This window comes from Netta rufina (assembly GCF_964035555.1).
Source record: "Netta rufina genome assembly, chromosome: 12".
Lineage (NCBI taxonomy): Eukaryota > Metazoa > Chordata > Aves > Anseriformes > Anatidae > Netta > Netta rufina.
The window spans coordinates 20,358,351-20,380,140 of record NC_140135.1 but is presented as its reverse complement, the minus strand read 5'-3'; the positions used below and the strand labels follow the sequence as shown (position 1 = coordinate 20,380,140).

The 21,790-nt window shown below is 44.1% G+C and overlaps 1 protein-coding gene across 2 annotated transcripts in view; it reads right to left on the bottom strand.

The window, feature by feature from the left end:
• LOC311213858 (fibronectin type-III domain-containing protein 3a-like) overlaps positions 1–21,333 on the bottom strand; it is a 45,345-nt gene extending 24,012 nt beyond the window's left edge. Inside the window, exons 1-3 of one of the 2 annotated variants that reach the window (XM_084294145.1) lie at positions 21,255–21,333; positions 16,682–16,785; positions 3,706–3,844 (exon numbers count right to left, since the gene is read on the bottom strand). In XM_084294145.1, coding sequence (XP_084150271.1) covers positions 3,706–3,801 — 96 coding nt within the window. In that variant the 5' untranslated portion in view covers positions 3,802–3,844; positions 16,682–16,785; positions 21,255–21,333. The remainder of the gene's footprint in view (positions 1–3,705; positions 3,845–16,681; positions 16,786–21,254) is intronic. The other variant, XM_084294146.1, reaches the window with a different exon arrangement.
• Positions 21,334–21,790: the final 457 nt, after the last annotated feature.

Here is a 21,790-nt window from a genome sequence, read left to right as displayed (position 1 = left end):
CAATAAATGACCTGTTCTTCACTTGGCTTTCTGAGTTTTGCCTTCAGTTCCAGACCTAAACTGGCAAAAATCAAGACTACAGAAAAAGAAAAAGCTGCTTTGTGCAAAAAGCAGCCACATTTCCTCATTGATGGCATATTGGTAGGTATTCTGACAACATATTTCCTCATGTTATCAGCTAATTTAACAGAAGCATAAGGTCCTTTGGGAGTGAAGGAAGAGGGAATGAGGTGGTAAAGCAGATCATGCCGACCACCTCTGCTCTACAGCTCCTGAAAGATCAGACGTGTTTTCTCATATCTGTGTGATCCTGTAGCTAATGACACGCTCCCAGTGAGGGTCACCGAGTCAATTTGAACAAGAGCATATTCACTGTCACCCAAATCAGGGCAGACAGCTGCCAGAATGATTCCTCTGGCAGTCCAGATTACCAATTCACTTGTGCTGCACAGGGCAAACTATCGCCTCATTCTAGCACTAGCACAGAATTACAACATTTTGGCAACCATGCTTCAGTTTTACCCTAACATTGAGAACTTCACTACAAGAACTTTACAGTGAGATTCTAATATACCACAGGTCTAATTCTTTAGTACAACGGGGGGGGGTGGCCACGTAAGAACAGCAAAGTTACAGGCAAAATTCCACCCTGGTGATGGTGAGCACAAAGACATTCGATCTAAAAACTGAAATTAAAGACATTTGGAAATGTATTTTAGAGCACCAAAGAACACCAACCCCACGCCGGTGAGTTCACAGTATGAGAAATAATTCTACTCTGGGTAGGTAGCTTGCTTCTGGACAAAAGTAGGACAGCAAATGCCCCTGAAATAGTCATTTAGCCAGCCAGTTATATTTATTATGGCTCCACAAGGAGGACAGAAGAAGGTAATGTTTTTTAAAAAGCCATAATTGAAACACTGAAACGTAAGCAGATCTGTCATTTCAGTGTATTAGCAAATACGAAACTTTACTAAAATTCTAGAAGTAAAGAAAGAGATGCAATGTTACTTTTATTTTTTTTTTAAGGAAACAAAACTGGCAATAAGGGGCTGGGAATTTGCCAGAGCACAAAGAAGAAGGAAAAACAAGGTCTGCATTAAAGTACAGCTGCTGGGGAAGGACACACTAGCAGGGGACAGGACTCCCCAGACAGGTATTAAACCTCACAGCCAGTCTCATCTCCACGGACAGGAAAATTCAGAGGCAGGCAAGGAATCCTTTTAGAAATTCAGAGCCTCTGCACAGGTCAGAGCTTGGGAAGAAGTTCAGCGAACTGCAGTTCAGGAAGCTATTAGCTGAACTCAGTGAAAAGAATCACAAGTGGTGTAATCACAGGACTGCAGAGCAGCTCCGAGACTGGAATTTCAGGAATGCACGGGGGCAGTGTCTTGGAGGAATGACTCACTCTAATTAATGAAGCAAAAGCAGTTCCATCTACCTTCCATCAAGGAAAATTTCCAGGAAGCTCGAGTGTTTCGATAGCCGGCCTAAGCCAAGCTGGAGGCCAGACTAGTGCCAGCAGTCCCAGTAATGTCAACACCCTCAGGTGTCCCACATACCCATTTCAGAACTAATGGGATCAACACAGTTTGAGAGCTCTTTCAAAGCACTGGTCAGGGTTTTGCTTTTAGCTATTTTTCACTTCCACTGCTGAAGTTTTCTTTCAGAACAAGAAATCCTTCCAGAAAATTTCCAAGTTACTTACACTTCATGTGAAACGAAACTGATGAATTGGATGCAGCATCTGACTGCAGTGACTTGTGGAATGGCACAAATTTTATTTCTGAAGAGAAAAACACTGTGCAATACTTTGTAATTAGCCTGCCCTCTGTGGCTCTGGCAACTAATCATTAAAAATCTGCATTAATAAATTAATACTCTACTTGAAAGCGAGTTTGTGGCTCAGCAGTCTCTCCTCCACAAGAAAATGCAGCAAATGAGCAGCAAGCCTGTTTGTTAAGTGACAGAAGGGTGGCAATATGATGTAGCTGTTTATATGCAGATGTGCTAGAATGAGACACGCTGACACACTCAATGAAATAACATTCCCACCCCTGAAGAGAGATGCACCTATGTTCAGTTGACAGACTTACTCATTACTTTCAAAGCAACTCAATTGTAAGTCTTGGAGACTCTCGGTTTTCAAGTCTACTCTTCAAATACCCTTTTCCTGTGCATCCCCAAATTTTTATTTTATTTTTTTAAACTGCACCCAAGTGCAAACGGCCTCCACTAGGTTCTCAAGACTTCACCGAGGGTCACCTTTTGGGTCATCCACTGCACACTAGTATTGTACACACTGATCTACACAAAGACATGCTGTACAAAATCAGCTATGGAGCCGGTCTCCAATCAGTCCTACTTGATCTATTTTCCTTGTGCAACATGAAACATTAGCTACTGAATAATCTCACAGCTGGTCAGTGTCTAAAATTTCACATTGCTAATGCTAGAACTTCAGAACTAGTTTAGATATTTTATAGCTGTGCTTATTTCAAGACACAGTCATTACCGCCAGATACTTAAAGTTATATATTGATCAGAATAAAGCAATGGACAATTTTATCCCCTGCTTCAACAAGTTGATTGTTTAACTCCAGCTAAATAAAGCCTTCAAATTTATGTTTTCTTTTGTTGTTCCTGCCAACAAATAGACAGTCAGCTATTTAAACAAACAAACAAACCCCCCCCTCTTCTCTCCTACAATGTTTGTAGCTGCTGGAGCTGGGGAAAGATGCTTCTTAAATCAAGATCCAGTGTTAAAACATCGGGATGTCTGTAATATTTCTGAACACACACTGAAAATCAACCTCCAAAAAAGGGGAAGACAACGCGGCACTTGTAGTACAAGGCAATTAACTTTTATCTCCAAGCAGTAAATTCACTTCAAGTTTACTAATAACTTGAACAAGCTTGCACTTCAGTCAAATAATTTTGCTTTCAATTTGTCTGTATTTCTACCCATAGTAGGTACTTCTGAAGGCTTGTGTCCAATCAAATTCTAAAGTTTCAGCAAAGTATACTCAGGTTTCACCACTGCACTGTAATTATTAATGAAGGTTCTTAGTATCAGGAAACCAGAGGTCTTCTTTCCTCTCCTCTACATTTCCCTGCAACAGACTTCTCAGTTTAGAGCACTGCAGCCACTTTCTAATATTTATAACTTTACATGAGCTTTAAGAAGAGCCTTCACAGCCTTAGTTTTATTAAATATGAAATCCAGATAATAGATTTTCCTTTTATTCTTTTTATTTTTTAGTTTAATTTTAAAGCACTTCCATGTGTATAAAACATTCCTTTCAATTCACAATCTTTTCATACTTCCACTACACTAGCGTTGAATGATTTTCTTCCTCTGCATAGTTAGCACTTCGAGTTTACTGCCAACATCAGTGCTGAGCACCACATGCTTTTCACAGAATCCTAGAATGGTTCGGGACCTTAAAGACCATCCAGTTCCAACCCCCTGTGTGGGTAGGGGCACCTCCCACTAGATCAGGTCGCTCAAGGTCCCATCCCAACATGGCCTTGAACACTTGCAGGGAGGGGGCTACTTTGTAAATTAGTACCACAGTTGCTTTATTTTGCCTCTTCTTCTTTCAAGCATCAGTTTTCTACAGCGTGCTTGAATGTCAGCCTCCCTACCAACACCGCAGGCACAATATGACATGAGCTGTATGGAAATGCAACAGATTTACTTGCCTGCTGTATGCTGTCCCCATTAACCATATGAGGTAGAAGCGGCACTTCGTTCAGTATGGGCGTAGCTTCCAGTGGAGGCGGCTGGTCGGCCATCATGTCTGAAAACCATTCATTGACAATCACTCACGTTAACCACCTGCTGAAACAACAGACAGGGCCAATATTAGATTTAAACCTTCCCCCTCTCCCAAATAATTGTCCTTTTCAAATACTGTGTTTAAGCAATGCGTATCTTTCTTCTAAAAACAAATTCTTTAAATACATATCATGCATAGCTCGTTCAGCACTGCCACAAGTGATGAAATCAGCACATAGGTGACACAACTACACAACAGCATAGCTTACACTTACGGAGCACCTTATTCTTAAAATTTGGAGTTACAATTTCTGAACTGGTTACAACTCAAGGTTTAGGCCACATAATTCACACACTACACATACGTTTCAGTCCCTGTGCTGATGAGAAAACCTGCAGTTTCTCCAATGTTGCAACATGTCATTAATACAGAATTTGGACATGGTGAAAGCAAAGCTTAAGGTAGCACAAGAGAGACTAGAGTACTTTGTACAAAAGTCTTTAAGTCATGGAGAAATGCAAATGGAAAAGTGCTGCACAGTTTTGGGCTTCTAGTGAATAAACCATAATTGCAATAAGGCAAAATATAATGCAAATGTTAATGAATTTTTGGTGTATAGTTAATTCAGCATCCATAAAAAGCACAAGATAACAGACTACAGGAAATGCTGACGTTTCTTTCTTCCTCCCCATTACCTCCTATAACCCAGACAGAAGACCAAAATGCATTTAGGATAGTCCAATTGAATTAAAAAGCAAAACATATGAACAAAACGGAAAAACACCATCCCACCTGTGCACAAACCAAGCCATTCTAGATACTACTGCTACGTCCTTGTTCAGTTCTCTATAGCCAGTATGGAAATGAAAGTATTTGGAAAAATAAAAAAAGCCACAAAGCTGATTAATTCTGTACTTGTGGTCTGTATCTTCAGCAGACTAGCAACAGTGGGAAAAATACAGCCGGACTTTCATAATTTCTGCTGGTGTTAACTCATGTTATCCAGAAGGGATCTGTAACAAAGGTGGCACTGCAAGATTTCCCCTGCATTAGCATTGCAAGGTAAAGAGGCTGGAAGCATGCAATAGCAAAACCACACTGCTGCTTGTTTGCAAGAGCATCTCAAAATAACTGATACAATCGCACAGCCACATAATAAAATACCCACCACTGCCAAGGAAACTAGCTGAATTCTGCATACCAACTGCTTTCCGGGGCTGCTCCAGTAACACAATTTTAGGGGACCAAAGAGCCAGGTGCAAGGGCTAGACGTGAATTCCAAGGTTTAAATTTGTATCAGGTTTGTCCTAAATATACCTAACTACCTTAGCGTGTTATTTACTTCCTGAACAGAATAATCTTCTGCCTTATTTGCCAGATTTTGAATTACCACCGCCAAGGAAACGAGCTCATCTGACTGTATGCAACTATTTCACTTAAAAATATCTGTACAGTAACGCTGCCAGTCAGTATGCTAAAATTATGGCAGTAGTTTCTTCTTCTACAGCTCTTCTATTTTTAGAGGTTTATAGTTAAGCCTTAAGAGAAATTGCTTCCATAATAGGAATTCAGTATACACAAGCAGACTGAAAATACGTTGTTTTATTTTATGTTAGATATATAAAATACATGCGCGTGTGCGCACAGTATCCATTTCCTTCATTTAAAAACCTCAAAGACGACAGAAATTAGCACTTAATATAAAGGGGAAAACCCTTCATCAAAAAGCAACTAAACCTGAGTTCAGCTGTTCAGCTAACCAAAACAACCAGCTGTAGGAAGACGTGTTCTGAAAGGAGCCCCAGTGCCACCTGCAGCTCTAAATAACCCCGCTGCTCCTGCCCGTGTCTCCCACCTGGCTCAGTGCAGTTCTCTGCGTGCGCCGTCCAACACCCAGGTGCCTTCCAGCATCCCGGACTGCACAGGTAGCAGGCACATTTCACCTCCACACACACACACACACCCCTCCTGCTCGCCTCATGCTCTACCTTGGGATGTTTCACACCAAGAACTTCCTCTTGAAGTCTTTCAAACAAGTGTTCTCATAGGGTTACCGACAGGCTCCAAAAACACTGAATGCTATTTCATGGCAAGTAGTAATCTCCATATGTTAAGAGAAAATGGAAGTGCTAGCGTAAATGAAACCATTTCAATAACCCCTGGGCAGTTTCAGCTGACTCAGAAAGCCAACACTTTACAGCTGGGCTCAGATGGCTGCAAGTGACAGCACCCGAACAGCAAAGAGGCACAGCCCGCTGCACACCGCTTTTTATTATCATTTTTTATTTGCAAAGTCCCTCGTTTTTTTTTTCTTGTTTTGTTTTCTTTTCTTCTTTAAGAGCACAGCTTCATTACACTGAGAATACTGATAAAGGAGCAGCAAAACACAGGGCTGCTCTCAAAGGTACCGCTTCTGCTGTTTAGAAGGAACGGGACCCAACCCCTGCATGTTTGACAGCCCAAACTTTTCGATGGAAACAAAGCACACCCAAGCATGGTATCAACAGGTTCACCTCCCATATCTCCATTTCATTCACGGAAGCAGGTGGTATTTGGTAAAAGAGAATCCCTGAGAAGTTATTACACAGCACAATTTCCTGAAAAACAACCCAAAGAAGTAGAAATGTATCTTGAAAAGCCGTTACCCGCACCTCCGCTACTGCTAGCCTAGGAGCAAGGCATCCGGCCCTGCTGCCTAGGAAGGGAGCGTCCAAAGGAGGGCTGTGAAGCTGGTGAAGGGTCTGGAGGGGACGATGTATGAGGACCAGCTGAAATCTCTGGGTTTGCTCAGCCCCGAGCAGAGCAGGCTGAGGGGAGGCCTCATGGCGGCCTGCAGCTCCCTCACGAGGAGCGGAGGGGCAGGCACTGAGCTCTGGGGACAGAGACAGGACCCGAGGGGATGGCATGGAGCTGGGACAGGGGAGGGTCAGGCTGGGGGGTCAGGGAAAGGGTCTGCACCCAGAGGGTGGTCGGGCACTGGGACGGGCTGCCCAGGGCAGTGGGCACAGCGCTGAGCCTGCTGGAGCTCAAGAAATGTTTGGCCAACGCTCTCAAACACAGGGGCTGATTTTTGGGTGGTGCTGTGTGGAGCCAGGAGTTGGACTCGATGGTCCTCGTTGGTCCCTTCCAACTCGGGATATTCAGTGACTAGCTCAGCCCCCTGAGCCTTAACAGAAAAGCAGCAGCAGGGTCAGTAATGCTCAGGAGGGCAAGCGATGCAGGTGGAGGACAAGCAGCGCGTGGGCACAACGGCAGAGCTGAGAACCAAGAACTGATCTCCAGCCACAACTCCCCCGGTCAAAGCGTTACCAAATGAAGACTCACAGTTCCCCTCAAGCTCTGCCCCTGCCCCCAGGCATTCTCTGAACTCTTGGTTTTACCCAGAACCCAAGACAAGTCAGCTCGGGCAGCCAAACGCAGCTGGTGAGCTGTGGGTGGCCCGAAAAAGGAAGAGCCGCCTGCAGGTAGAGCTGAACCCAAAACCACCTCAGGCCGCCTCTCAGGGCTGGTCACTTCTGCCTTGGTAAGAAAGGCTCAGACAGCTATTTTCCAGGGTCTGTTCTTGGCCCTGAGACATTTTAAGTCTATCATCACTACCAGCTATCCAAGTGGGCAGCGAGAAGAAAACAAACAAACAGAAGCATCTGCACTAAAACTGCAGTCAGTGCTAACAGGCAAAATCTAAAGTCATGGATTAAAAAACAAAAATCCCTTCTGGAAGTATCAGGGACTAGACAAATTTTGTCATTTTCCACATTTCAAAGAATACACTGATAGGGAATGGTTATGTAAGAATCAAGAGCAGAATTTGGAGATGTATCTTCTGGAGCTCTGTCACCATGCCCTGGATGTTTTTTTGAGTCAGCATGGAGCTAAACAGATTAATTTTTAGAAAGGTTATGTTTTGTAAGGGTACTTCTTGCCTGCTTCATTTACTTACAGTGGTTTCTAGCATGCATCAGCTAAAGGTCATTCCCCACCCTTGTTTGGCCTGGAGGATGGATTAAAGCCCATACAGCACAACAGTCATTAAAAAGCAGCAGCAGGACTAACCAGCTCAGAAACACCCCTCCAACAGAGGTAGCTCAAGAAAAATACATCTAAAATGCTGAAATATTTTAATTTTACAAAGCTAATAGAATATAGATTAAAATATTAACATACAGCAGGGTGTACATTCAGCATCTTGCCTGAATTCATTCTGATGTCTCAGTTTGGAATACAAATAAGTGAAAAAATGATTATGTCATATATATAATTATGTCAACATATAAACTGAATTTGCTTCTATAACCTGTAGTGCTCATTGACACAAAGTTAACTAAGTGTAATCAGTTTGTTACACTGAGGACTCACATTTGTTTCCTTATTAATTGGATTTTTGCTGGATCTCGCAGCCAGAGTTGCAGATGATGGCTCTGTGTCAAGGTGGAAGCTGGTGACAAGTGGTGGCCCTCTGGGCTCTTGGGAGGTGTTTTGCCTGTGGCAGGGGGTGGCACTGGGTGGGCTTTGAGGTCCCTTCCAACTCCCTGCCATTCTGTGATCCTAAAACAAATGTTACTTTGTTCTAATACCTACAAATTTTATCAGACTTCCAGGAATATTAGCTCATATGAAAGTCTTGAAAGATGCATTTCACATTACTTATTGCTAACAGACTTTAAAAGTAATGTTTTGCTATATCTGGGTATGACAAAGTAGGATATTAAGGCTTTTTGAATCAAATAAAACCAGCTCATATTTTAGAAGTAAACTCTGAGAAGCTCTGAGTAATCCAACACCGTTAATGTAATATGGTTAATCATGTTAACCATATTAAAAAAAAACGCAGTATTTTCCACTGACAGCCTCACACTACAAAGGCTTCTAAGAAAAACAGAAAATCTTAATGACTAGCCTTCCAGAAAACAATTACAGTACACAGCGGCTGTGCCTGACCTCACTTCCTGACATAGTAAAAACGCAGAGGCTCTGCAGGACTGAAACATCGGCCTTCCCTTTTCTCCAGCCCAAATTCTTCTCCACCAGTGCTGCAGTCATCCTGGAGCCCGTCCAGCTGCTGAGGATCCGCGCTGAACTCAGCGTTCATTGATTCCTGCCTACTCCCATCTGAAGTCACCGCCTCCGTGATAAAGCAGGGCCCTTATTTACATAAAAATAACTCGTGCTCGCCACACAGCCAAAGCACAGGTAGCTAACTGGGCTTTAGGAGGTGAGATTTGTACCTTAAGCCTGGGAAACATCAGGGATTTTCACGAGACATTTCGAAAATGAAATCTCAAATAGTTTCCATCAGAACGGGAAAGAAACGTGCAATGTCAGTACAGTGGGGTAGCTAATAACAAAAGTTATGTATACAGGGGTGGCAATTAACAAAAGCTTACTAAAACCAATAGAAATAATGCTTACTGCATATTAGGAAATTTTGCAAAAATTACAAAAGCTCGTTTAGCCATTTGTCAACGCGCAGCTCGGAATGAGGTGCCACCTTCAGCTCCCAGCATCACCTCCATCTGAACGATGCAACAGAAAACTTCCCAACTGGAACAGCAAGTGGAAACATTTTCCTCTGCAAAGGCTCCACTTCCATCTCAGCACGAATTTTGGAGCAGATACCAGGAAACACCAACAGCACATCTACAACTTTACAGTTTTTTGTTTTTTTTTTTTTAAGCAGTAACAATGAATTTGCAGTTATTATGTACAGGGTTCATAAAAACGAAGAAAAGGTCGGGTATTTATTGTTTTTTATAACATTGCACAAAAGAAAAACTTCACATATTGAAAAATATTTTTATTGGCATTATATCCTTAAATCACCCTCACAGAATGAGGTTTATTGTGCAAATGTGTAGCAGTGTTATATACTTATCAAGTTTTAGAAATCCCGTTATTTCATGTTAAAATCTTATCCTAGTATTTTAAAAATTTCTTTCCAGAAAGGCCTCGTACATACACTGATGTACACGAAATGCAGAAAGAGAACTCTGTGGGAAGAAATGGGTCAGCTTCATTCCACTTTCCGGAGAAGAAACTGAACAGATTTAATAAGCAGTAGGAAAGCTTCTAAGCCCACACATAAGGTATCACAAAGACTGAATTTTTATCATAGCAAGTGGTGGATTTAATATGAGAGTTTCCTATTTCAAGGACCTTATTAATTAAATGGAGCTTTTTTTGTTTAATACAGTAGGCCTGAAGTAGAACAATGTAGCCGAGACCAAAGAGGAAGTCTGACGGTCAGCAAGAAATTTAGCTCAGACTTCCTGATTTCTAGGTTCGCTGCCTTATGCAACCTCCTGGTCTGAGCAAAAGTTTGTGTTACTGCAGGAAGTCAACTACTATTATATTGCTATTTATTTAAAACACTACTGTATCAAACCCCAAACCCTTAATTATACTTCTCTGTATTAATATAATTATTATTGTTTTGTATCTATTTATTATACTATGTTACATCACGTATATCATTTTCTCTAAGTAGGGGAAAAATCCTCTTTCCAAGCAACGTGCTTTGTTACTTTTACATTTGGAAAATATCATTGTATAGAACCAGATCTGTGGTCATGCCCTCTGATACAAAGCAAATGCTGAGCTGCTTCCATGCCTCACACTGCCAATTCCTGCAAACGGAGAGTTCTGGAGGTTTTAAATACTCTCCAACCTGTCAGTTAAAAGTTTGCATCCACGATCTCCAAAGGTTGTTAAAAAGAACAAAATACACAAACAAACAAAGTCCCCAACCTCAGGCGAAGGAATAACCTCGTCAGAAAGATCAAACCTGATTTATGAATTGTAAAACTCACCCCTCCAGATCTGAAATGCGTGCCCCATGCAAATTTGAGGTAGGAAACATTTAGGAAAAAAAAAAAAAAAAAAAAAAAAAAGATACAAGCTACCTTCTCCCACCCAAGTTTTTCAAATAAACAGTACTAACAAGGTGTTTAAGATATCATCCCGATCCCAAAATAGTTCTCCTCTGCCACAGGACCACACATGAGACGTTCTAGGTGGATCGGTTTACTTTCAGCAAGATTAAGGGAGTGAGAGACCTAACAGAATCGGGCTTAACAGAAGCTCAGTTACAATTTTAGCTCTGAAGAGACCACCATCGCTCCAGAACAGTCATCTGTTCACAACTAAATATATGTTTTGATTAAAATGTTGGAAATAATTTATAACGACACCCCAGTGAATTTGTCTGCACCATCCTGCGTGAAGTCTGGCTCCCGTCCAGGAGGGCACCACAACTTTGATACTGAAAACGCTCTTCATGACTTACCCTACAGACGTGCTCAGTCAAACATTGTAAATACTCAAGGCAGGGAAAAAACGATGTAATTTCGCCCTAGGTAAGGCTGTTTTGTTGTAGAACAGTAAGAACCCCAACAAAACACCCACCCAGCTCCACAGTACGTGGTTTCAGCACGCTGCATCGAATGTTTTCTTCTAGAAAGCCTTTTCAAATCTTTTTCTATGTTGACAGCGACATCACCTAAACTGCTGCAGATGCCGTGGTGGGGAACGACTTGCTTTACATGTGGAAAGGGATGCGAATCCCCAAACCTCAGCATTTCACTGCCTCACCCAAGAAGTGTTTCTGCTTAGGATCGCATCCAAAGTGACAACTGCAGAAATTGCACTGCTGGAAAGCTTTCAAAGGCAGGGCAGGGACTACCTGAAGAGGCCACAGATATGTAGAGGTAACTCTACAGAGACCCTGTGTTTTCTGTGTTTTCCAGGAAGCTTCACTGTTCCTTAAATGCTTATTCCCAAGCAGTGCTAATAGTTTCCATGGTAAAATACAGAAGTGACTATAATCCATGCACCAGCCCGGCTAGTCCTCCAGCCCTCTGAAGCCATCTGAGGATCAGACACACAAGTCCAGTTGCCAGAAGGATCACGAGCAGCATCCTAAAAGCTGCAGAAAGCTGGCTGGTTTCTGCGACCACTGGCAAGAAGGCCCCACAGAAGGGAGAAGCCCAAGGTGTAAATGCTCTGTATGACAGCAGGGGAGAAAAGGCAATCAATCGAGATGAGGAGTCCTCATGTCAGAGCCACCAAAAAAAACCCTCCCTAAAACCAGAGAACCAGCAGATACAGCAGACCAAGACACGTGGGAACTCTGCCACGAGTGACAGGATCAATTTTCATCCTCCCTTAACAATCCGGATCAGGTTCCTGATGCAACAGTGCCAGGAAAGCAATAAAAAAAATTGCTTCCCTCCACCCTCTAATAAAAACTATACAACCAGCTGCCCTTAGCACTTACAGACTGCTTTGTAGTCATGCCTGAAGATTTCAGAGCTCCCTGTTCCACGAAGGAAAAGAGGCAAAAGCACCTGAAGGGCAGCGCTCACCCTACAGGGCCTCAGCCCCGTCTGTGGGCAGAGCCCCACGCTGCTCTCCAGCACACAAACCCCACCATTAGGAGCTGCCACCCCAGGAGAAAGTACCTGCCAACACCCCCTGTGCATTAGATTTGACTTGATTTGACTGTAATTTAAGCGTGCTCATTGATCACACTATAATTTTCCCAATTATTGATTTTTGAGGCCTATCGAGTTTGTGTTTACAGTTTCTATGCAGCAAACACTGCGCTGCTTTTAGGTCTTTTCCTTTACCGTTTTAGCCGGTTTACATTTTCTATCTTATCGCCAGCAAAGCAGGCTCATATCCTAAGCACTTTTGTGCTGCTTCCGAAGTGCCCAGCCCCGTCAAACGAAAGCCAGGAGTTCCTGAAAGGTCCCGCTCCTGCTCCCAGAAGCGCTCAAGGACAGAGCCCTTAAAACGTTTCATTCTTAGTTCAACTTACAGAAAGGACCGGGATTCAGGTATTTTTCAGCTGTATTGGTGTAGTTAAAGAAACAAACAAGTCAGAAGCAAGCCTGACTGCTTCTTTCCACTGGCCGGGAAGATGAGATGCTCTGGCATACGCCAAGCTGCGCGCTTCAACGCCCCAAAGCTGAACAAAGCCTGACATTTTCAGGATTATGTGAAAAAGCCTCAAATAGCTGCAACATAATAACATAATTTTCTAAATGTGACACCGTGTCCCCTCAATTTCAAAACATTGTTCAGGTTGTTCGGGCCTTGATGCAAACCAGTTTGTTTACCCATTAGCAACCCACCACTGAAACGCTACACCCAAATGTCTGACTAAATGGCCGAAGAGGTAGGGAAGCAGCACACATCATGGTCCACTGAAAAACAGATGCACGAGCCAGGAAAACTTCTGATCAGAGGCACAAGAAGTAGAGCATGTCTTTGAAACGAAAATTTGATTTAAAAAAGAAAGAAACACGAGAAAAGAAAACCCCACAAAGAGAACAGAAGTAATGACAGCATCCTTACAGGACTCGTGGTGCAGTCATAATGTTACCAGTGGTAAAGAACAGCTGGAAAATGAATAGGGCACTTCTCTGAAAAAAAAAAAAAATACATACAGCTGTAGAAAGGCAACAGTACGCTCTTAAAAGCACAGGCCCTATTATGTACCTGAAAATAGGAGGAACTCTTCCACACCTTGGTGATAAGCAGTAAGAGCCACAGAGAAACCACCAGTCCCCCCCCAGGTAGCTGTGTTTACAGCTTTAAGTAACTGCAGAACTGAACAGATGAAGCAAAATGTTTAAAATGGTGCCAAGATTTACAAGATGGGAAATGCAAGTTTCTACAGGAGCTGCATATGCTCTGAGATTCTGAAATTCAGGTTATGTACCTGGATAACCAAGCACGATTCTTCCTCGTGGGACAGATTCGGTCTTGAGGTGGAACATGAAGTTGAATCCCTTTTTACAGAAACTTTCTCCCCTTCAAAAGAAACATATTTACCAATCTCCTTCATTTTCATGGGAAAAACTGTTGTTTCAAAGAGCAGAAAAAAACTAAAGCAATAGCTACTGTACGTACAGACAGCTCTGCCACAAGAGGAACAGAAATATCGCACAGCACCTTGCTCACCTGAGCCTCCTCTGATCAGGGAGGAATCCCTAGCTCACAGCAAGGAATAAATACCCAGGTACTTCTAAATGCTTTTCTTTAATCTGCAAACGAGAGCTGGCGGAGGACCAGCTAGCAAAGCGCACCCTGAGCACGGCTGACCTACTTGGTCCCATACAACAGATTCCCAGACATCAAACACGCCACGCCGTGCTGCATGCAGCCAGGGAAGTCAGCGTCCCAAGCCAACAAAACCTCCTGTGGTTACAGCACCAAAGCTCGGGCCCTTCCAGTGCCTGACCCATGTAATGCCCCTCCTGAACTAACCTAGAGAGCACTATGGGATGGCAGACACACGGAGTTGTTATGGCTGGCGCGATACAAACACAATCCAAACCTTGAACTTTTTTTAACTCGACTGAGAGGAAGCAATCATTCAGATTATTAAAAACAACAGCAACAACCCCATTTCCAGGAAAGGCTCTCTACCATGAGACTGCTCGGATCGGTCAGCTGGTGTCTAATGCAAGAGAATTGAAATCAGGACTTCACGAGACTAACACAAGCAGGTTTCCGTAGGCACTAAGGAGAGCACAGGGTAGTTTTCCACTAGCTCTGCTTCAATCTGCTTCTGGGAATCAGAAATGTTCCTGATGCAACTTATCGATGGATTGATACAAACAAACTTACAAGCAAGTTTTTTACATGTAAGAGCTCTTACAAAATATGTCTTCAAGAACAATGATGCAGTGAAAACAAAGCATTTTTACAGCTTTAAGATTATGCAACCTTCAAGCAAGGAAAACTTATTTTGATAGACAAACTGAAGACCTACTTGCACAACATGAGAAGAGGTTCAGGATGTAATGCTTTAGCTGCCCAGCAGATCGAATTAGCCTAGTTAAAACAGATTATACTTAAACCAAGGGCTAAAAGCACACCAATAAATTACTTAAATTACCAGATCTGAGCAGTCTCATGGTAACAGAATATGTGCATTTTTTTAAGCTCAGAGAAAATGCAAGGCAAAACACGAGTATGAGATCATACGCCAGTCTTAAGCAACATTTCACCCAGCATTCATGACAGGCCAGGAGCATGCATAAAATAATCTAACAGTTCACCTCTTGCATGGTAATACACTAAAATCATCTGCTTCTGTACCTGGATTTATTGGTAAATCAGTTGAACTGCAATAAGTTTGGAGGTGCAATCAAATATGATTTTTTAATATAAATATTTGCAAATCTATGCAAGTATTAAAATGCTGCCTTTATTCCTGCAGCTAACTGTAGTATGATCATCCTAAATGAAGTTGTATATTAAGGGCACAGGACACTGCCCCTCATTTGGGAGACTAAGACCCCACAAAGCAGAACTGAGAGCAACTGATCCCCATTAAAGCTGTATCAGTGTTGAAGATATTTACCAGAAGATTTTAAACAGTTGAGAAAAACACTTATAAATTGAGATGAAGCATGTATTTCGTTGGTTAGACTGTTTTCTCCCAAAATACGCATTCAACTCCAGAAGACTATAAGGTAATATTAAAAAAAGCAACCATGTTATTTTATCACATCTTGTGAAAAAATTCCATTTGCTCACAAGGCACGTAACTTTTCGCCAAAGATGTGTTTTGTATTTAATGATGCATTTGCTATCACGCTCTCTTCTACATTGATTTCATGCAACACAAAAATACAATTTCACCCTGTTGTAAGCTATATGGCAGCCAACGTCACAAACCCAATCAAAAGCTTTTTGAAGGATAGGGCTAATTAATGACTATGTGATGGTTGTGCAGTATGGATGGATAGCCATGCTGACAAACAGTAACAAATGCTCTCTTCTAATTTGCAAATAGATAGTGATACGTGAATTCATATACATGACTTAAAGATCAGACCTTCACCCTTCCAACAGGCACTTCATGGATTACAAGCAGAAGTTCTTTTTAGAAAAACGTGATCATGGCCTTTAGGATGATGGCCTTCAGGACATACTTAAATTCTTTACAAAATTAAAAAACTACTTTGCATCTTTACATTGAAAAGGTGAGTTTTTTCAACCCATAAGTATTTTGTACTGGAGCTGCTTATTCTCTTTCCACGTAAAATACATTGTTTAGCCAATAGTTTCTAAAATTTTTCTTTAAAAAAAAAAAAAAAAAAAAGCCAAAAGTAAAGACAGCAACTGGCATGGTTTAGTAGGGGCCTTACCGTTTTGTATGACACAATATAATTCACAGGAACCTTCATTCAAAAAAATAAGCAAGTTGTAGAGTTCTTGGTCTCAAGAAAAAAACATGCACATCATACTGATGGCAGTTTTCTGCCTTTTTTTTTTTTTTTTTTTTAACAGACATCAATTCCATGACTTGATCTATTCCATGAGCAAAGAGCTCAACTTCACGAGCTCCAACTAAACTCAATGTATCTAAGTAATGCCATCCAGTTGGTCACTTATCAGTAAGCAACCATTCATCTGAACTGTTTTCTATACAGGAAATGCCTTTTGCTAAAAACAGAATTTACTTTCTTTATACAAAAGCCAATTATGCAAGTCTCATTAAGACAAAAATTCCATCTGGGGGAAGGAGTGTGAGATTAATGCCAAAATAAAGATAAGGTTGCTACATTATAAAATCAATAACTCATGTAGAAATAACGAGTCTCTTCTTACCTCAAGAACTCTATCAGCTCTTCCTTCCCTAACTCATTTTTTCTTTGATAATGTTACCCAGTAATTTCAAAAAAAAAAAAAAAAAAAAAAAAAAAAAAAAAAAAAACAAAGAGGGGACCAAAGAAGGAAAAAAAAAAAGAGTTCTAAGCCTCTAGGCCTAATAGTCCATCCAATACTTGTGCATTGTTTCACCTTAAAATGACTTACATAAAAAAAAAAAAAAAAAAAAAAAAGCCTCATAAAATTTGGGAGAATAATAAATGATGTCTAATTACCGTTGTCACTCTCCTGACTTGAAATTGCTCCTGCTGATGAATGGTGCACGGTCAGTGCCTGCTGTAGTATGAGCAAGGTGCTGTACTGTCCTTCAGTCTTCTTTCTGTAGACAAGAAAAAACGTTAATAGTAATTTTCTTTTTAGCGACTGGCAAGCACAAAGTCTTAGGGAGAGAAAAGAAAACCATGCAGAAAACAACTTAAGATTGAACAAAAGAGCAGAAGCTATCAGAGAACAGCCAGTGATCAACTCCACTATATTCTGCAAATAAAACTCAAGGAAAACTCTGCTGTGAATGACTCAAAAGACCTTTCACAGCCTTTCTGTGTACAGAATGCAAAATCTGACAACTGTGTAAACATATTGCACATACATTTAATGCCATATTGGCCAAAGACACTCCACTGCTTACGCTATGATCTAATCTGTGAGAAGGAACTTGAACGTGATGATGATGGTTCCCGCATGAAGTGCATTTTGTGGCCAGTGAGTGTATTTACCGAGCTGTCTGCTCCGTGCTCTGTTCCTCTACATGACAATAATGTGTGTGTGTGGGGAATCAATTTCCAAACAGTATGCAAAGGTGTCCAAATTGAAATTACCAGGAGCATATTTACCCTCTGATAGGGTACACTGAAAACAGATTAATTGTACAATCCAGAAAACATGGGCAGAGTTTACTGTTACAGGGCAGCACGGCTTTATTCTGGAACTGTTCCACTACAGACGTGCCACCACGAGCAGGTAACGGATGGCTTCAGCAGTCAAAGCCATTCAGGATTTTACATTTAATGGTGTAAACTCTCTTGTGGTGCCGGGTTGAGTACCAAACTCCAGTTCCTAAACCTTTTGCACACTGAGGAACACGAATTGCACCGCTTTGGGTCTCCAGACTTAACAAGTCTGACAAATATTTGTTGATTCACGGTATGTTTTTTTCTAAAGCTATGGCACAGGCCTGTACATCCTGCAGCTTTACTGGACCACAGTAAGAAATCAGCGTCCGCGGAGCTCACTGAGGTAGTTTAGACTACCCTGGCTAACTTTGCACCGAGCCAGCCACGGCTCCCGCAGCTCCCTCCTGCAAACACAGCAGATCCATTGTTGCTCCCACCAGAAAGGTGATACCGTCGCGAAGCCACAGATGTTGCCCAAGTCGCAGCCTCAGCGTGTCCTCCTGAACTACTTTTAACGAGACATGGACAAAAAGATAGAAAGCATCAGGCCCCGGTGCTGGAAAGTGAATCCTGCGCAAACGGAGGCATTTTTGCACATCAATCAGGATACTCGGAACAATAGCAGATTTACATTAAGATTGAAACGGGCTAAGGGCGCTGAGCCAGTGGTCTGTCTTTGCTGGTCAATACACAGAAAGGATTGTGTTAGCACCACTGAAAGAATAAATTATCGCTGCTTTTACAATAAGCTCTTCAAGAATGCAATAAAGGGTTCAGTGTGTGCTCCTCACTCAGGAATCCAAAACTTTTCAGTTAAGGTCTGGCTTGCAGCAAAGATAACAGCTGAAAACTAACCATCTTGACCTTGGTAAGCTTCATGACAACTTGCTAAAAACAGGTGAAAAAATGAAAAGGTTACTTCTCTGATATTCACCAGCCTTGAAACTGGAGCAGCGAGCAACCACAATTTTGAATACCAATAGTTCAGGCTGGATCATTTTGAGACGTACCAAAGTTAGAAGCGAGAAATACTATTTTTTACCTCCAGCCTCCTGACCGTTGCAGCACGGCTAACGGTGGGGTTTTCTCATCTGCTTTCAGAGGTAAATTTAAAATTCTTCTCCGTCCGTATAAAATGATGACAGGCAAAGAAGACAATATATAACTGGGGAAGGCATTCTGACAGCACTCCGCATCAAAGTCGTGAAATATCGCAGGAATGCCTTCCCAGCTGTATGTTTTCTTAAAAGCCACAAGTGTACTTCTACGGTTTGACGAGAAGTCTTCAAAGCTGGCGAAATGGCAGGTCATCAAATAAAAGCACTGGCTTCAGTCTTCCAACCTTGAACGCGTATTTAAATTTGCATGAAGTTCATCCAAAGGGATTCCAAAACATTTTTAATAGCGGGTGTACAAATGGGTCTGCAAATACCCACGCAGCCCCAGCGTACCAGACTCTGGGGGGTGCCAAGGGCAGGCGCTCTCGCGAGCACAGCACTAGAACTTGTACTGTCTGCACAGCAAACACCAAATCCTGTTTTTTAAGGACCCACTAGACCTTTTCTAAAAATAAATCTAAAAGATGAAAGAGCGCTGGTATGGGTGTGACAGCCCACACTGTCAACATGATGCAAATGCTAGCCTCCGAAAAACACCCAAACAAAAGACCGTTAAAAGTGTTATATAGAGCATTTATATTCAGCTTTGTTGCAAATTTGGTTTCTGTACAACATCAAAGAAAGATGCAGTTTGTGATCAAGGGCTGTGGCAGGAAACAGATTTGTGTAGGCAAAGTTATCTTTATTCTCTCTGAAGGTGAGCACGCCAGGAATTACGGTTTTAAACCATTCTAGCATTCGATTCTTCAAAACTGTTGGCAACTACAACGCTCCAGTGAAATTAGGGAACTTTACAAACAAAAGTAAGCGATCCTTACATAACGGGAATGAAAACATCTCCTAGGATGTATCTGTGCAGATATGGAACCCGAGAAGCTGAAATTAAGCAGCACTCTGACAACGAAATGGAATAATTACAGTTAAGGCCAAGTTTTTCAGCAGCACCGAGCCTACAAGTGAACGAACGACTTGTAATAGCTTGCTCCAGGAGACGTCTAAGACAGTCAACACAAGCTCTGTTTATTCAGGGACTGCTGCATTAAAAATCACAAGCTCTGATCCAACGAACGGCAGATTGCTTTCAACTCAGCTGTACGGACTGAGATTTGATTCTAGCTAACAATAAATTATTCCCAGACAACAACAGCATTCCAAGACTTTCAGGGATTTGGAACACGGTGAGGTACCAAGACCTAAAGGAGAGGACGGCGTAATAGCTGGCTGGTTTTCAGCATGCACGATTAGACAGTCTTGAGAGGTCAACTTCTCTCCTACTCTACTGCCTTAGCCTTTTTCACATACAAGTTACATAAAACAGGAAAAAGGAATGCAAGTGTGGGAAGCCACCTGGATTTTGCTTTTTGCTCACAAAGATACCGCGCAAGACACAGAGTACTCCCTTCCATGCGGGATATTAACTCTAAGGACAATTTACTGGCTTAAAGCACAGAGAGGATGCTTCCTTGGTTAAAATACTAATCTGAGTCTCAGGAAATCTAGATTCAATTCCCTGCCTCACCACATACTTCCTGTGTGACCTTGGACCATAAATATTCCTGTGCCTCAGTCTTTCCATCCGTGACCGAGATAGTCTTTCCCTATCGGACCAAGTTTTGTAGTGATAAATACATTAAAGATGCAGCAGGAATCGCAGGCGACAGGCGCGTGGCCATCGGCACGCCAGCAGGCACAGCCGACCATCCAAGAACTTGCCTGCACCATGTCCGTGCTCACAATTCGGCACCAGGTGAAGCACGGGATGACAGACAACACCAAAGACCTCACCGCCACGGGACAGATGAGAGAGAAATTATTCCAGGAATCAAGAGAAACTGCAACTTACAGTAGCTGGGGCTGCAGAAGCACCTACGGAAAAGCTCCCATCGCTCCAACGCGAGGGCTGAGCAGCAAGGTTCAAACACCAGGCGCAAAAGCGAGGGAATAGCAGGGGAAGGACGCAGATCCACCTGCCAGCGAGGCGTCAGGGCTCGGCAAACGGGGTTTTTGCAGCGCGTGGACAACAGCAGAGGGGCTGCAGGGGCTGGGGGGCTGCGAAACCCTACAGCTTCCCCCAATCCTCAGCAGGAAGGCGGCCGTGGAGGGCCGCAGCACAGCAGGCACCAAACGGGGCGAGCAGAGAGCGGCCTCAGCGGGGTCCCCCCAGCTCCGCCGTGCCCCAGGGAGGGTCGGGGGGCAGCGGGGGACCCCAAAAGCCGTGCCAGCATCCCAGCCCCAACCCGGCAGGAGCAAGGGGGGAGGCGTCTGGAGCCGGCTCGCTGAAGGGGAACAGGCAGCTGAGGCAGAAGGCGACGTGGCATTCGCAGGCAGCGGGGAGAACGGCGGGGGGGGGGGCGGCGGGGCTGGGAATGGGGAATGGGGGGGGAAAAGGGAACGGGAATGGGAACGGGGGCGGCTCGCGGCCCCCTCAGCCCCCCGGCAGCGAGCGGGGCGCACGGGGAGGGCGGGCGGGGGGCTGCGGGCGCTGAGGGAGGAGGGAAGGGGGAGAAAAGGGAGCCGGGAGCCCACCGGGTGCCCACCGGGAGCCCCCCACACCCGGGGGCACCGCGAGCAGCGCCCGCAGCCCCCCTCAGCCCAGCCCCTGCCTCACGCTGCCCCCGCACCGCCGCCGCCACCACCACCCCGGGCGGGGAGCTACCGCCACCGCTTTGCTCTGCACCCTCCCGTCCCGTTACATCCTGCCCCGTCCCGTCTCATCCCGTCCCGTCCCGTCCCGGAGAACCCAGCTCGGAGCCGCCGAGCCCCGGGGCGGCACTGACCGTGCGCGGCGCCGCTGCCCCCGCCTCAGGCGCGGCGCTGCCGCCCGCCAACGGAGCGCTCCGCCATGATGGAATGCGGCCACTGCGCCTGCGCCGCCGGCCGGCCGGACAGGGCAGGGGCGGGAGCGGCAGCGGCAGAGGGAGCGGGGCGGGCGGGCGCGGCAACCCACGGGCCGCCAAACAAGGCTGGGACGCGGCCGCTCGCTGCCGCACAAAGTGGCGCGGGAGGGCGGAGGTTGAGCGCAGGTGGCCTGGGGGCTGTGGGGGGATACGGGAGGGGAGCGGGGGGGGCCCGGGAGACTGGGTGAGGATGGGGATGGAGATGGGATAGGGATGGGGTTGGGGACTGGGATGGGATGGGGATGGGGATGGGATAGGGATCATGTTTGGGACTGGGATGGGGTTGGGGTTGTGATGGGGATGGAGTTAGGGATGGGATGGGGATGGGGTTGGGGATGGAGACAGGATAGGGATGGGGTTAGGGACTGGGATGGGATGGGGATGGGATAGGGATCATGTTTGGGACTGGGATCACG